The 14,882-nt window shown below is 35.1% G+C and overlaps 1 protein-coding gene across 1 annotated transcript in view; it reads left to right on the top strand.

Annotated features, from left to right (window-relative positions):
• Positions 1–14,882, top strand: part of myo15b (myosin XVB) — a 38,226-nt gene that overhangs the window by 5,487 nt on the left and 17,857 nt on the right. The window contains exons 12-34 of the mRNA XM_067429586.1: positions 1,169–1,227; positions 1,316–1,439; positions 1,629–1,724; positions 1,941–2,072; positions 2,558–2,683; positions 2,781–2,858; positions 3,122–3,267; positions 3,437–3,482; positions 3,590–3,714; positions 5,588–5,702; positions 5,811–5,986; positions 6,100–6,190; positions 9,088–9,150; positions 9,757–9,814; positions 10,286–10,410; positions 10,550–10,645; positions 10,807–11,042; positions 11,563–11,732; positions 11,834–11,906; positions 12,573–12,746; positions 12,842–12,960; positions 13,180–13,250; positions 13,655–13,733. Coding sequence (XP_067285687.1) covers positions 1,169–1,227; positions 1,316–1,439; positions 1,629–1,724; positions 1,941–2,072; positions 2,558–2,683; positions 2,781–2,858; positions 3,122–3,267; positions 3,437–3,482; positions 3,590–3,714; positions 5,588–5,702; positions 5,811–5,986; positions 6,100–6,190; positions 9,088–9,150; positions 9,757–9,814; positions 10,286–10,410; positions 10,550–10,645; positions 10,807–11,042; positions 11,563–11,732; positions 11,834–11,906; positions 12,573–12,746; positions 12,842–12,960; positions 13,180–13,250; positions 13,655–13,733 — 2,578 coding nt within the window. The remainder of the gene's footprint in view (positions 1–1,168; positions 1,228–1,315; positions 1,440–1,628; positions 1,725–1,940; positions 2,073–2,557; positions 2,684–2,780; positions 2,859–3,121; positions 3,268–3,436; positions 3,483–3,589; positions 3,715–5,587; positions 5,703–5,810; positions 5,987–6,099; positions 6,191–9,087; positions 9,151–9,756; positions 9,815–10,285; positions 10,411–10,549; positions 10,646–10,806; positions 11,043–11,562; positions 11,733–11,833; positions 11,907–12,572; positions 12,747–12,841; positions 12,961–13,179; positions 13,251–13,654; positions 13,734–14,882) is intronic.

The following is a 14,882-nucleotide window of genomic DNA, read 5'->3' as shown; positions in this document are numbered from 1 at the left end:
CTCATGTCCTCAGACTCAAAGGAATATTCTGGGTTTAGTACAAGTTAAGCTCATTTGACAGCATTTGTGGCATAATGTAGAATACCCCATTAAATAATTTCCACTCGTCACACCTTTTCTTTTTTTTTTTTTAAAAAGAAGCAAAACATGGGTAACAGTGAGGGACTTAAAATGGAGGTGTATAGGGCCAATCTGTAAACATTTACTCCGTAATAAAATATTCCTTGTGTCAATAATATAGCCACATCACATAAACAATACACATGTAAAACATGTTTAGTGTGAAAATTTTCTGTGTAATCTTTGTTGTCGGCTAAAAGAACTTTACAGCTCAAAAATGCACGAGTTTTAACAGATTAATGTATGCTACTGAAAAAAGTTTGGGGTCAGTAAGATTTTTCTTATAAAGATAGATTTTTTTTAAATAAAATAATATTACTATTTAGTAAGAATACATTAAAATAATCAAAAATCACAGTAAAGAAGACTGTTACATTTTCTATTTAAAATAATTGCTGTTCTTTTGATTTTTCTATTCATCAATCCTGAAAAAAATGCATCATGGTTTCCACACAATATTAAGCAGCACAACTGTTTCGTGCTTCCTGAGCACAATCAGCATATTACAATGAAGCAAAAAAAAAAAAAAAAAAAAAAAAAAAATATATATATATATATATATATATATATATATATATATATATATATATATATATATATATATGTTTTTATTTACGTATATATATATATATATATGTTTTTATTTACGTATATATATATATATATATATATATATATATATATATATATATATATATATATATATATATATATATATATATATATATATATATATATATATATATATACGTAAATAAAGAATCAGCTTTGCCATAACAGGAATAAATGATGTCAAAATATATTAAAATAGACATCAGTTATTTAACATTATAATAATATGTATTGTTTACCTTATTCTGATCAAATAAAGGCAGCTCTTTTGAGCACAATCTTTCAAAAACGTTAGTCTTGCCAACCTCAAACCTTTGAATGGCACACGTACGTGCTTTTATTTTAGTTTTCTGCCACAGTATATTTTCAACCTAGAATGTTCCTTCAACACAATAACAAAATCTCCTAAAAACAGTAGGCTAATTTGTTTCCATAGGAAACAGTTTATGATAGGATCTACTGCCCTCTATCTGTGGAAAGTGCCATTGAATCCAGGTTAGATAATTAAATGTTACTGAAATTATTAAATTACATTAGACACGTGATGTAGCCAAGTAATATTGACAGATTGTTATTGATTCAGAGATGCCATTGCCAAGACGCTGTATTCTGTGCTGTTTGACTGGATTCTTGAACGCATCAATGACTGGTTGATCCCCACAGAGATGGACAGTACCGTTGGCATTGTGGATATTTACGGCTTTGAGGTATCCTCTCCTCATAATGGCTTTCTTACAATTTTACTGTTACATTTCTTGTTTATTGTCTTGTGCACATTTATAGCTGAAGCATATGTGCATAGTGACACTGAATTCCCACCTGTTAAGCCTCTTAAATAAATATAGTAAGCCTCTTATGACGTCTGTGGGAGAGAACTGAACAAATGTGTGTTGCAGGACTTAACTGTGAACAGTTTTGAGCAGCTGTGCATAAACTTTGCCAATGAGCAGCTGCAACAGTTTGTGAACAAAGCCGTGGTGGCCCAAGAGCAGGTCAGTTTTTCCTAAGTAAAACTGACAATTTATTCTCACTCTTACATTCCCAGCCTATTAGACCTGAAGCACGAGGCCCGAAACACGTTTTAATATGTATTTATGAATTTAGATATATTCCTTAAATATGGCTTGCCAGATAAGAATGGAAATAATGAATACTTCAGGGGACTGAATAAACCAAAACAAATGGCTTGCTGGGTGTTTTTGTGTTAGGAGGAATACAGTGCAGAACAGATCCAGTGGTATCCAATAATTCTGGAAGACTCTAATGGCTGTCTGGATCTCATCTCAGCACGGCCGTATGGTATCCTTCGCATCCTGGATGACCAGACTTGTCTTCCTCAAGTAACTTGACATTTCAGCTTTAAACCAGAGACATTTCAGTCAATATACTTTTAAATACTCTTACACTACAGCTCAGTGATGTATTTAGAAGTTTTCAGACACACTTTAGATTAGGGTCCAATTCTCACTAACTAACTTAACTATGACTTTTTTGTAATTACTGCTTGTTAATAGTTAATAAGATAGTTTTAAGGATGTAGAATAATTGTCATGCAGAATAAGGCATTAATATGCGCTTTATAAGTACTAATAAACAGTCAATATCCTAGGTTAATAGTGAGAATTGCACCCTAAACTAAAGTGTTACCGTTTTCTTCTACTAATATGTGTCTAATGTGATGTTTAAATATCATAAAACTTGAATTTTCACTAGAATGACCCACAGTTAATTCAAATGCAAATTAGTTTTATACTACAATGGATTTATGAGCTGTCTTTGTCCAGCATTCTCTTTTCTTTGGCTCTCTCCCTCTTTTTTGTCCCAGGCTACAGACCACACGTTCTTGCAAAAATGTCACTATCACCATGGCAACAGTCCCTACTACACCAAACCCAAAATTCCTCTGCCAGTGTTCACAATATATCACTATGCCGGAGCTGTCACTTACCAGGCAAGCCTGATCTTAACATATACAAAATTTGTAGTCATGCCACGTGATTGTCCTGACACTTTACCCAGGAATCGCTTATTTAGTTTTTCCTCACCAGGTGCACAACTTTCTAAATAAAAATCACGACCAGTTTCGGCCTGAAGTATTAGAGCTTTTTGCCCGCAGTCGTTTACAGGTAAATTGATCTCATATGTGTTCATGGAAGTTCACTTCACACCGTCCTCAGTGATTTGTGATGCAACACGATGGGAAGAAACATAGTAATGTGCCCACTATTATATATTTATGAGACTGTCAACACACCCAGACAAAACAAAAGAGTTAGCAACAACTGATATCATTTATGCAAGCTTTAGGTCTCATGAAGTTTTAAACAACCAATGTTTGGTAACAAAAACCTGTAACAGGTAATAGGAGTGTGTTTTCTTGTCTGTGTAGATGGTGTCAGGTCTCTTCCGGAAGGTTCAGGAGCGTCACATTCAACAGAAAGAGCTGGGAAGAGCAAGAGCTTACAGGAACCAAATGTCAACTGTAGCTTCTCACTTCCAGCAGTCTCTTCTAGAGCTCACCACTCGTTTAGAGAGGTTGACAAATGTCACAATTATTTATTCTGCAATATTTTGTATGAATGGACTGCTGTGTTTGTTGTGCACTGGAGATTGGATATTGTAATTCAGTTATGTAGTGGTTCAACATGAGAATACGTACAGATGATTTGATTCTGTCTGTTTATTCTTTCTGGGGTTTTTTTAGGTGTAAAACTACATTTATACGATGCTTTAAGCCCAACTATGTAAAGGTAATTTAAGTTTACAAAATGAAAGTGTCACATATTTTTCAGTTTATGAGTTTATCAAGCACAACTGCATTGTTTGACCTTGGCTTGGTGTTTTTGTGTGGTTTCAGCTTCCAGGGATATTTGATGTAGACTACATAACCACACAGCTGAGGCATGGAGGGATACTGGAGACCATTCACATACGAAAAGAAGGATTTCCGATTCGCATCCCCTTTGCTCTGTTCATGGAGAGGTAGCACACTATGACAGAATCTACAACACTGAAATACATTATTAGTGGTATATCAGTCATGCATCACCATATTTGTTTATACGAGCCTTTTTTGTTACAGACATAATGATGACTTATATTGTGCAGGTTATTCATATATGTACACCGATCAGACTTAACATTATGACCACTGACAGATGAAGTGAATACCACTAATTGGCACCTATCACGGCACCTGTTAGTTATATTATTAGTATATATTAGGCAGCAAGTGAACATTTTGTCCTCAAAGTTGATGTGTTAGAAACAGGAAAAATGGGCAAGCGTAAGGATTTGAGAGAGTTTGACAAGGGCCAAATTGTGATGGCTAGACAACTTGGTCAGAGCATCTCCAAAACTGCAGCTCTTGTGGGATGTTCCCGGTCTGCAGTGGTCAGTGTCTATCAAAAGTGTTCCATGGAACGAACATTGGTAAACCGGCGATTGGGTCAAGGCTCATTGATGCACGTGGGGAGCAAAGCCTGGCCCATGTGGTCTAGTCAAACAGATGAGCTACTGTAGTTTAAATTGCTCAAGAAGTTAATGTTAATGTTAAGTTTCGATAGAAAGTTGTCAGAATACACAATGCATCACAGTTTGTTGCATATATGGCTATATATAGCCGCAGACCAGTCAGGGTGCCCATGCTGACCCCTTTCCACCGCCGAAAGAGCCAACAGTGGACATGTGAGGATAAGAACTGGACCACGGAGCAATGGAAGAATGGAGGAATCGTGTTTTCTTTTACATCACGTGGATGGCCGGGTGTGTGTGCATCAAAGGGGAACACGTGGCACCAGTTTGCACTATGGGAAGAAGGCAAGCCGGCAGAGGCCGTGTGATGCTTTGGGCAATGTTCTGCTGGGAAAACTTGTGTCCTGCTATCCATGTGGATATTACTTTGACATGTACTACTTACCTAAGCATTGTTTCAGACCATGTACACCCTTTCATAGAAACCTGGCTGTGGCCTCTTTCAGCAGGTTAATGCGACCTACCACAAAGCAAAAACGGTTCAGGAATGGTTTGAGGAGCACAACAATGTGTTTGAGGCATTGACTTGGCCTCCAATTTCCCCAGATCTTAATCTAATCAAGCATCTGTGGGAGCATCCAAGTTCGATCCATGAAAGCCATACCTCACAACTCACAGGACTTAAAGGAACTGCTGCTAACATCTTGGTGCCAGATACCAAAGCACACCTTCAGGGGTCTATTGGAGTCCATGCCTCAACGCGTTAGGGCTGATTTGGCAGCAAAAAATGAGGCTCAACACACTATTAGGATTTTAGGTATTAGGTATTATGCCTGATCACGATTTATCACATCTAACATAAAAGTTTGTAAATACACACACACATACATATACATGCAAATATTTCTAAAATATATACATGTATGTGTGTGTATTCAAATATACAAAATAATTATACACAGTTCACACAATATATTTTTTATTTAAATATATTGTAATATGTAATTTATTTCTGTGATGGCAGAGCTGCATTTTTAGCAGCTACATTTAAAAATCATGGGGAATAACTATAGAGAATATATATAAATATTTATATTTATATCACACTGTATTATATAATTACTATAATTATTAATTAAATAAATATAATTATTTTCAGTAGTTATGTTTTGCTTTATAATATTACGTACTAATTTATGAAGAGACAGCTGGAAAAGTCATAGAAACACCGTATAATTTAATATTTCATTAGTCAAAATGTGTGAGAACCCTGAGTATCAGAATTGATTTATAAATTGTGATGTAGAATAACTCCACCTTCGCTTCCTCATAATCTTTTTATGGATCCATTTTCTAGCGCTGTCTCTTTGTCTAATTTCAGGTATGGTGTGTTATTAGCCCAGAAACCAGAAAACCAGTCTTGTGAAGAGCAAGTAGTGACTTTACTGGAGAATATAGGAGCAGAGGAAGGCCAGTACCAGCTAGGACTCACTAAGGTACCGTAACATAACTCTTTCCCTCAGTCTGAGTTATTCTGACTGACTATCATGACACTAAAGATCCCACCCTCAAACGATTCCCCTTAATGTGATCGCACATCGCAGGTGTTTATGAAGGAGACTCTGTACCAGCGGGTGGAGGAAAAATGGAGTAGCACCCAAACATGGGCAGCAGTCACCATCCAGAGAAACATTCGTGGCTTCATCTGTCGAAGAAACTTCCGTTTCTTTAAACAAAAGGCTATCGTCATCCAGTCCCACATCAGAGGCCACCAAGCCCGGTATGTGCAGAGATTTCATATTTGATTTCATATTTTGAATTTTAAAGAGCATGATCAAACAGAAGTTAATATGGTGTTGAATTTGAGACAATGGCACCCTCTTTCTGTTACAGGAAGTACTACAAGAAGCTGAAACAGTCCTTCACTCAGTTCTGGGCGGCTATAATGATCACCAGAGACACTATTAAGAGACGTCATTGGAGAGTGAGAGCTTTTATCTTTCCCTTTATCTATCTCTAGCTCTTTCTATTCTTCTTCCTGTATGTCCATGGCTTCTTCTTTGTTTCTTTTTTTCTAATTTGCACACATACAAATAAATACTCTTCACTATTTCAGCTGTTTACCTATATGACCATTGCTAGGCAACCAAAATCACTTTATGTGGCTAATACGATGCAATAAATACAAGCCTGACTCATTCCATTCATAGTAATAAATTGTTATATTAATCATTGAAAGAATGCCAACTGGTTTTATATTTTATATAATGCAATGACGGTCTAATACATTTCAAGTTTTATTGATTTACATTACAATAACAAGTGTTTCATTGATTGCTGCTTTTGGGCTTATTCCTGCCATACATTACGTGTAAGGTCAGAGTGTGAACTCATGAGTAATAATAGTATACTATATTTTACTCTTTGGAAGGACTTTGAGCCCGTTTGTATGCTAAGTGAATTTATGAGATGGTGAAATTCAATTTATTGGTTTTGAAATGGCACCCATAGTTTTCTATTGCATAACCTCTCTATGAGAATGATTCAAATTTAATTTGAAATTTAATATAAATAAGTGTGGTGCTTTCCAGTCTTGTAAAAAAAAAAGTTATCTAAAGCCATCTTTATAATTCCGATTCATGTAGCATGTTTGTTCTCTCTAGTGGATCATGGACCATTTAAGAGTGTTTACACGTCACGGTTAGGTGAGGTAAACTCCACCCGCCTACCTGCCCTTTCATCTTTGATCCCAGAGCTCTCTCTCTTTTTCAACTCACTTTCTTTTTCTCATTCCTGCCAAGACTCTACTAAGCACCACATCTTTCCTGTTTGGATTTCATCAAATTTCATGAGCCAAAGAGCACATTACATGGGCAGTGCTATGTTCATTTTAATTTCACCCTAGGTAGGTAGTGTTTAATATTTATCCATATTGCACATGCTAAAAACAAACAGAAAGCTTAATCATGCAGAGAGAATTCAGGGTGGATAATAAGCAAGAGATTGAATCACTAACATGTAAGACTTTAGGGTTTGTTTAATGGGATCTTTTTAATGTGCATCTGAAAGGTTTAGTTTTTTTGCTTTACACTCCCCTTTACACATTTTATATTTACTTACCCAATCTTTATTATTACACCTTAAAAAATGATTTCCTTACTCAGTGTTTTTTGTCTTATCTAAACATACATTTTAAATAAAGATACATTTACTTGAGAAGCACAATGACTTAAGTCTTGTTTTCTGAAAAAATAATTAAAATTAAGCGAGTTTATTTTTAAAATAAGAAAAAATAACAGTCAGAAAGGTACGGTTAATTCAAAGAGAAAACAATTATTTTCCTGACCCCATATTATATTTTCAGATATGTTTTACACATAAACTCAATTAATTAATTAATTAAAAATCTTAATATCTTAAAGTATAATATCCCAAACAAAAAAATGTTGTCATCATTTACTCACCCTCCTGTTGTCCCAAAGCTTTATGGGTTTCTTTCTTTTGATGAATACAAAAGAAGATATATTTTAAAGAATGTTCATAATAAAATAATTGATGACACCCATTGACTTCCATAGTATTGTTTTTTTTTTTAAGTCAATGTCTAGTCTACTAAGTCAATGGGGGACTTCACATGTCTGGTTGCAAACATTCTTTTAGTTCAATTAGTGTAAATGTATCTTGACTAAGAATGTTTAGATATTTGTCCTGGAAAACAAGACTAAAATCTTGAGGATGCTGTGTACTATTTTCAATATGTACATACTATGTACTTATTATAGTAATTACAATAATAGGTAATAACTAGGTTCTAACCCTGAATTTAACCCTAAACCTAACCTTAACTCATGTAGTTACCTTACATCACCCAGCACCTTTTTAGGTAAGCACACTGTAAGTAGTGCATGTGTTGTAAAATGTAGTGCAACCAAGTTAATAAAATTATTACACAACATAAATGGAAGTAAATATGTCAAAATGTTGATTGACATTACATAAAAAATTGGATTTCTTAAAGTCCAGCTCTCCATACTCTCAGCCTCCAAGAAGTGCATCACGGAAGGCTTTTAAAGAAATTAATTGTATAATTATCTACAAAAATTAAAGCATTTTTAATAATAATAAAAAAAAATGTTAATCAGAAACAAAAATTCAGTCCAAACCTTTGACTGCTTGTGAGTTATATTTAAATGATCCACTAAGTTATATAACCTGCTACTTTCAGTTCTGTTTCCTTGTTGCCATTATTGTTTTATACAGTTTGGACTATGTCCTTCTAAGCTGTCATGTACTCTGCTGTCAAATTACTTTGTAGTAATTGTTAAGCACTTTGTGAGTGGTGAGACTGGTTTGAGATGTGCTTCTCATTCAGTTAAGCAGCATTGTGTGGTTATATTTTTGCTTGTCCAATAGAAGTTCATTTGAGATAAAAAGGTTCACTGGAAAAAGCAAAGCATATCTAGTGTCAACACCTCACAGTACTCCCAGATTTATCTACATGGAAATCAGGCCTTTTTAAAAGATGTTTGTTTAATCATGGCAACAATGACATAACAACAGAAAAGGCCAATCAAACACAGTGATAATACTAAATGATAAGATAAAATATGGATTTGGTGACTCATATTTCATGTAATTCTTTTGTTTGGGGAGGAGCGAGTCAAGGGAGGGTCTTACTGCTATATAAAAAGAGCCCAGCTGCTAAGAATAGTTCTGTTTACCTTTTCATATGATGCTGTGGACAGGTAGAATCAAAGGGTGGAATAACTTTACAAAATACATTTTACAGTCAATAAGGAAACACTACAATGGGTAAATGGACAGAGGGTAACTTAATATTAAACCTTTAAAAAAAAAACATTTGTATTTTGATTTTATTAGGAACATAGTGATAGAACCAGAGTGAAGGAAGCAACAAAACCTAGATCTACCTCTTCGGTGATGGTGAGATACTCTTTTCAATTTGCTCAATATCTCTGACCACCTGTTTTTTTTATGATTGTACATGTACATACCATATCAATCTGATTTATGATATTGTACTAGGGCAGCACGATTATGACAAAAATCATAATAGTCGATTATTCCCTTGAAATTGTAATTGCCATTATTAATTACGATTATCACAATTTGAATAGCTTTATACCATTGTTTGATGTGACTACATGCCATAGTGTCATATTAAAATACACAAACTGAAAACTCTTCCTAAAAAACTTGTATTGATTTTTCTGTAGCATTAAGCCTCAAAAGTCAAATATACATTGGTCTGTTTACTTTGAATGAAAAATATGCATGGAATTATAATGTTAATAATGTAATCAATGTATATGGACTTTTTGTTGTAATTGTGATTACATTTTTTTGAACGATTACATAATTGTGGCATTCGTAATTATAATCATGATTACAAATTTGATGAATTGTGCAGCCCTAAATTGTACATACTTTTACAGATCACAGAGATAAAATATTATTTTAAAATAATACAAATTATAATAAAAAATGTTTTCGATATGTTAAATAATAAAATAATATATTTTCCTAAAGGATGTGGGAATCTTGGAGATCCCGGCAGAACTGTCGGCCAGATTACGCAGTGCAGCAGGTGAGATCCTTGCTACTTGATAACCAATAAAACTGCTGGGATTATTGAAGTATTTTTGATTAAGATGAAGTGCTGTATAATTTTGCTCAGTTAAAAGTCTAAAGTAATTAGTTTTCAAACCCTAAAAAGGTTTCCATAATAAAATGAATTCAAGATCATGAATGGCGTTTCCTGACTTTGTAAATTGTTGAATTAATCAGCTTCTGAAATATGAATATACCCTACCATTCAAAAGTTTATTGTCGGTAAGATTTTTAAATGTTTTTGATAAAAGTATCTTATGCTCACCAAAGCTGCATTTATTTGATCAAAAACGTTAATATTGTGAAATATTATTGCAATTCAAAAGAACTCGGGATTTTTTGATAAATAGAAAGAATTGCATTGTTTTAGCGACTGCTGATCAGTAAAACCATCATGCAATATTCATATTCCATGTTTTTTTATACATTTTACAATGATGCCTTTCAGGTCGTCCTCAAGGATCAGGGGTGTCTGAAGTAGCTCTGCCAAAGGTCAAAGCAGAACACAACCTCTCATTGCCCCTAGACATTGACAGACACCCTTTTTCCCAATATGCCAACACAGTCCTGAAGGTAAGATGGCATGTAGAACATGAAAAACATGCAAGTTTCCTTCCTACTTTTGTGGTCTTCCACTTCATATCTGATTGTCAGACATGTGAATCTGTTTATTGAATTTGTTACAGTAATTATCTGTTTTTTTCTTCTTTAGGACGGATGGTGCCAACCGCAGGGTTACCCGCTTCAGAAGCCTTTGACGTCTCTGGACCCTGATGATGCCCGTACAGCTTTAGAAATGTACAAACTGGTCAGTACATTGCCTAAAATGTTGACACATAAAAATATGCATTAGTTATGCATTAGTGTTTTAAATGGATATTCTACCACAGAAGTTCAACTTAAACCTTTAACCAGGTATAAAATGTTTGAATTGAAATTAATCCTTTCCTAATCTATGCTCTTCTTTAGATCCTGCGTTTCACGGGTGACTCGGATCTGACTGGCTGGCAAGAGCAGATGTTGGGGAACTACATTGTGGAGAAGAGCCAAACTCGGCCCAGCATGCGAGATGAGATTCTAGCCCAACTGGTATACCTCACTTGGGACGGGGATAAAGAGGATAGCGCCCTGCGAGGCTGGTTGCTCCTGGCCTGCTGTCTGAGTGCCTTCACACCATCTCCTGCGCTTGAAAAACCCTTGCTCAAGTATGTCTTCAGTTATAGTGTCATAGTTTTATTTTTTCAATTTTTATTTATTTTAAAGCTCTCATCAGGGATTAGTTCACAGTCATTATTATTTAGCATTCTACATTATCTACTCGTTGAGAAATTGTAGGGAGTCTATATTTAAATGCTTCTACTTTTTCTTTAATTATAAATATCAGTTTTTACATGATATTTCTTTGATTCACTGAGAGAAGAAAGATCTCTTAGTAAACACGTTTAGCCTGTATTAAACTGAAATCTGCACTCTTACATTTACACGCATTTACAACTACATATATACTAAAGTGGAAGGTTATTGGCTTAAATCACTGTATACTGATACAACACTGCAATTGATTTATTATACAACTATGCATTTATTAAATAAACTAAACGGATTGTCCCAGATTTAAATCTAAAGGAATTAGAAAGTCAAATTCTTCAATAGATAAGACAGTGGCAGACAGAAGTCTTTTTTTTTTTTTTCAAAATTAAAAATAGTGTGTTTTATGATCGTTAGGTATGTGTCCGACCGGGGTCCAGGGGAGTACCGCTCTCTATGCCAGCACAAGCTCCTCACATCCATCCAGCTCCCCTCTCCTGCCTGCAGGAAGCACCCTCCGAGTCAACTTGAGTGGACAGCCAATCAGAGAAAGGGAAAGATGGTTGTGGAGGTCAACACTTTACTTGGTGAGGATTGCAGTTTTTTGCACCATACTGGATTCCCAGTTGCACTGTTCATTCCAAGAGAGTAAATAATATTAAATCTGTTGTCTGTTTTTATTTTTTAGAGGAAAGGTTAACTGTGGAGGTGGAGTCTTGGACCACAGGGGAACAACTGGCTTCTTGGCTTCTTAGCTACAGGTAGCCAATAAATAAATATATTATATTTTTTGGGTCAAAAAAAATAAAAAAAATATGTCATATTTCACCCCCCAATTTTTTTAACAAAGGCCTATTTTGTATGACCTTTAAGATATTTTGCCTATTTTGTATGACCTTTAAGATATTTTGTCTTGTGGGCACATTAATTAAGATAATTTATATATTTTAACATTGCAATAAATTCTCAAACAATTAACCACGTATAACTCTGTATGTTAAACTAAATTCAAGAGTCTGTTTCCTCAGTTTGTTGACATTTAAATATATACTACCATTTAAATAAAATTATTATATATGATACAATTATATATTTAACAATTATAAAATTAAATGTAATATTATTACATTTACATTTATATAAGCAAGAATTAAAGGGGTAGGAGTATATAAGTTTTACTTCTTCCTACTCCTTTTTCGTACATGAGATAGAAGCATGTTTATACAGGAAAGTAAGTTTTTATTTTATTTTTTATTTGTCTATTTTTCATGTTTACTTTTTCTTTTTAAAATGATTGAACATTATTTTATTTTTTATTATTCTCTCATGTTCGAAAATAAAGATCAATCAATATATTTTATATCTCACTTACGCACCAATTGCATGTTCATACCACAATATATTAATGTCACATTTATTTCTTTCAGAGGTCTGACTGAAACTACACTGGGTTGGTCTGTGTCTCTATTGGCTGAGGAGGGCTGGACCGACCTGGCTGGCTGTGACTTTGTCATGGATCTCCTGGCTGGAGTGGAGGCTGATGTGCCCTTAGGTCACCAACCTGCTCAAACTGATTACCTCTTTAGTGACACAGGCAACAGGTAAGCCGCTGTGGGATTTGTAGCTGGCAGTTCAATCAAAGGAGTCTGTGAAATTATAATTTAATTCCTTTTAATCCATTTTTTCTTGTTGTTAGGATGGCAACCACAGACCTGGATGACTTTATTCCACCTGCTCCCCCTATGCAGGCCCCTGGTCTCCCCTATTTTGAAGCATCTCCATGGGATACATATGAACCCTCTTCCACATCACAGAGTAAGTGTACAACCATTACTAGGAAACAGAGTAAATTGACAGAGAGTCAAACAGAGTCATTGCTCTGTTACATAGCTTTGCAGAGGGACGATCAAAGAAATCCAGATTAATGAAAGCTGCAGTATGAGGGTTGGGAACTGGCTCACCCTGTAGAGTAAATAAAATGTCAGTTTCCCTTTGACTTTATAAAGGACACTCCTGCAACAATCTTTCTTTTAGGATCTGGAGGTCGGCAGATGGATTCTTATGTTGATGACCTCTTTGATCCTGTGTTTGATCAAGGTCCTCCGGTCAGTATTTCCAGTTCAAATACATAAATATTATTTCCAGTTCCAGTTCTTAGTCATACTGACAGTTACTTTCAATTAAAATAAATAAATAATAATAATTCATTATTTAATAGTTACTGACCAGTATTTCTATTGATTTATAATTTAAACCATATTGAACTTCTAGTAGTAAATTATAATTAAAAAGTTTGATTTTTATTTTATTATTAAAATAACTTTAAAATAGGATAAGTGGGAGGGAGGAAGCACCGTAGCTTACCAGAGCACACCTGCTTACCACTTGCTACATAGATATATTGTTTGCTACATAGCTTTGGCACTTATTAACTCTATGATTTACTTGTATTGCTTTTTATCTTTGAGGACCTATTATCTGCATTTTTATTGTTTTTTTTTATTGATAGGACTTTGAACGGATGGCCATGCTGAATCGCAGAATGAGAGGAGGAGGGGGTATGATGCCCAGCATGTACACCGGAACAGGTACAGTTTGTATGTGTTTGATTTGTGTGTTTGTGTGTAGTGGTCTACCAATGGTTTTGCTGATATTTAGAGTGCTGTGTTTATTAATGCTAATACATGTAAAACAATTTAAAGATGATTTGCTGAATTGACAATATTACACAATATTTAGGTTTGGAGGTTACCAGGAGAATGGTACTTGTCTGACTGCAAGTGTAAAGTTTGGTAGAGAGGCGATTATGGTGTGGGGTTGGTTTTTAGGGGTTGGGCTTGGCCCCTTAGTTCCAGTGAAAGGAACTCTTATTCTTCAGCATACCAAGACATTTTGGACAATTTCATGCTCCCAACTTTGTGGGAAAAGTTTGGGGGTGGCCCCTTTCTGTTCCAACATAAATGCGCACCAGTGCACAAAGCAAGGTCCATAAAGACATGGATGAGTGAGTTTGGTGTGGCGGAACTTGAAAAATAGTAACTCTTTTAAATAGTTAAAGAGTTAACTCTTCGTAGAAGAGTTAAAGCTGTTATAGCTGCAAAGGGTGGGCCAACTCCATATTAAACCCTACGGATTAAGAATGGGATGTCATTAAAGTTAATGTGCATGTAAAGGCAGGCATCCCAAACTTTTGGAAATATAGTCTATAAATATAATATAATTATTATTTATATATTTTAGCTTAATTTTAGTTTAGTTTTCTATCAGTCTGTTTAATCGCCTGACTGTCGTCATTTGTACCTTCTTCTTCATTATTGTACTCAAACTGTTACAGAATACCAGACCAAATAAGGATTATGGCTCAAGCCGAACTGTTCATTGCCCTTGCTTAAATTGCTTGAATTCACACTTTGCTAGATCACTTTGCCAGATCTCTGAATGAACGGACTTTGATGATGAGACTTTAAATAATTTTTTCTGGATGGACCAAATTTTCACTACCCTCGTGACTTACCTGATCTGAAGGAGTAAACATGGAGAGCAGTTATTCGGTGTCTGCAGTCTGCCTACCCCGAACTGATAACATTTGTACAGCCACTGCAGACCCAATGCTCATCACGCAGCCAAGCTCAAAGCCCAGCCAACCACTGCAGATGGGGAAGCTTATGCCCACCACCAGAGCCAGTGCCCACTAAGGAGTCTGAGCCTGCAGCCACATCCAGCCCAGAGCCTTAGCC

This window comes from Pseudorasbora parva, chromosome 21 (genome assembly GCF_024679245.1).
Source record: "Pseudorasbora parva isolate DD20220531a chromosome 21, ASM2467924v1, whole genome shotgun sequence".
Taxonomy (NCBI): Eukaryota; Metazoa; Chordata; class Actinopteri; order Cypriniformes; family Gobionidae; genus Pseudorasbora; species Pseudorasbora parva.
The sequence above is the reverse complement of the archived record's forward strand: the minus strand, read 5'-3'. Positions and strand labels throughout refer to the sequence as shown.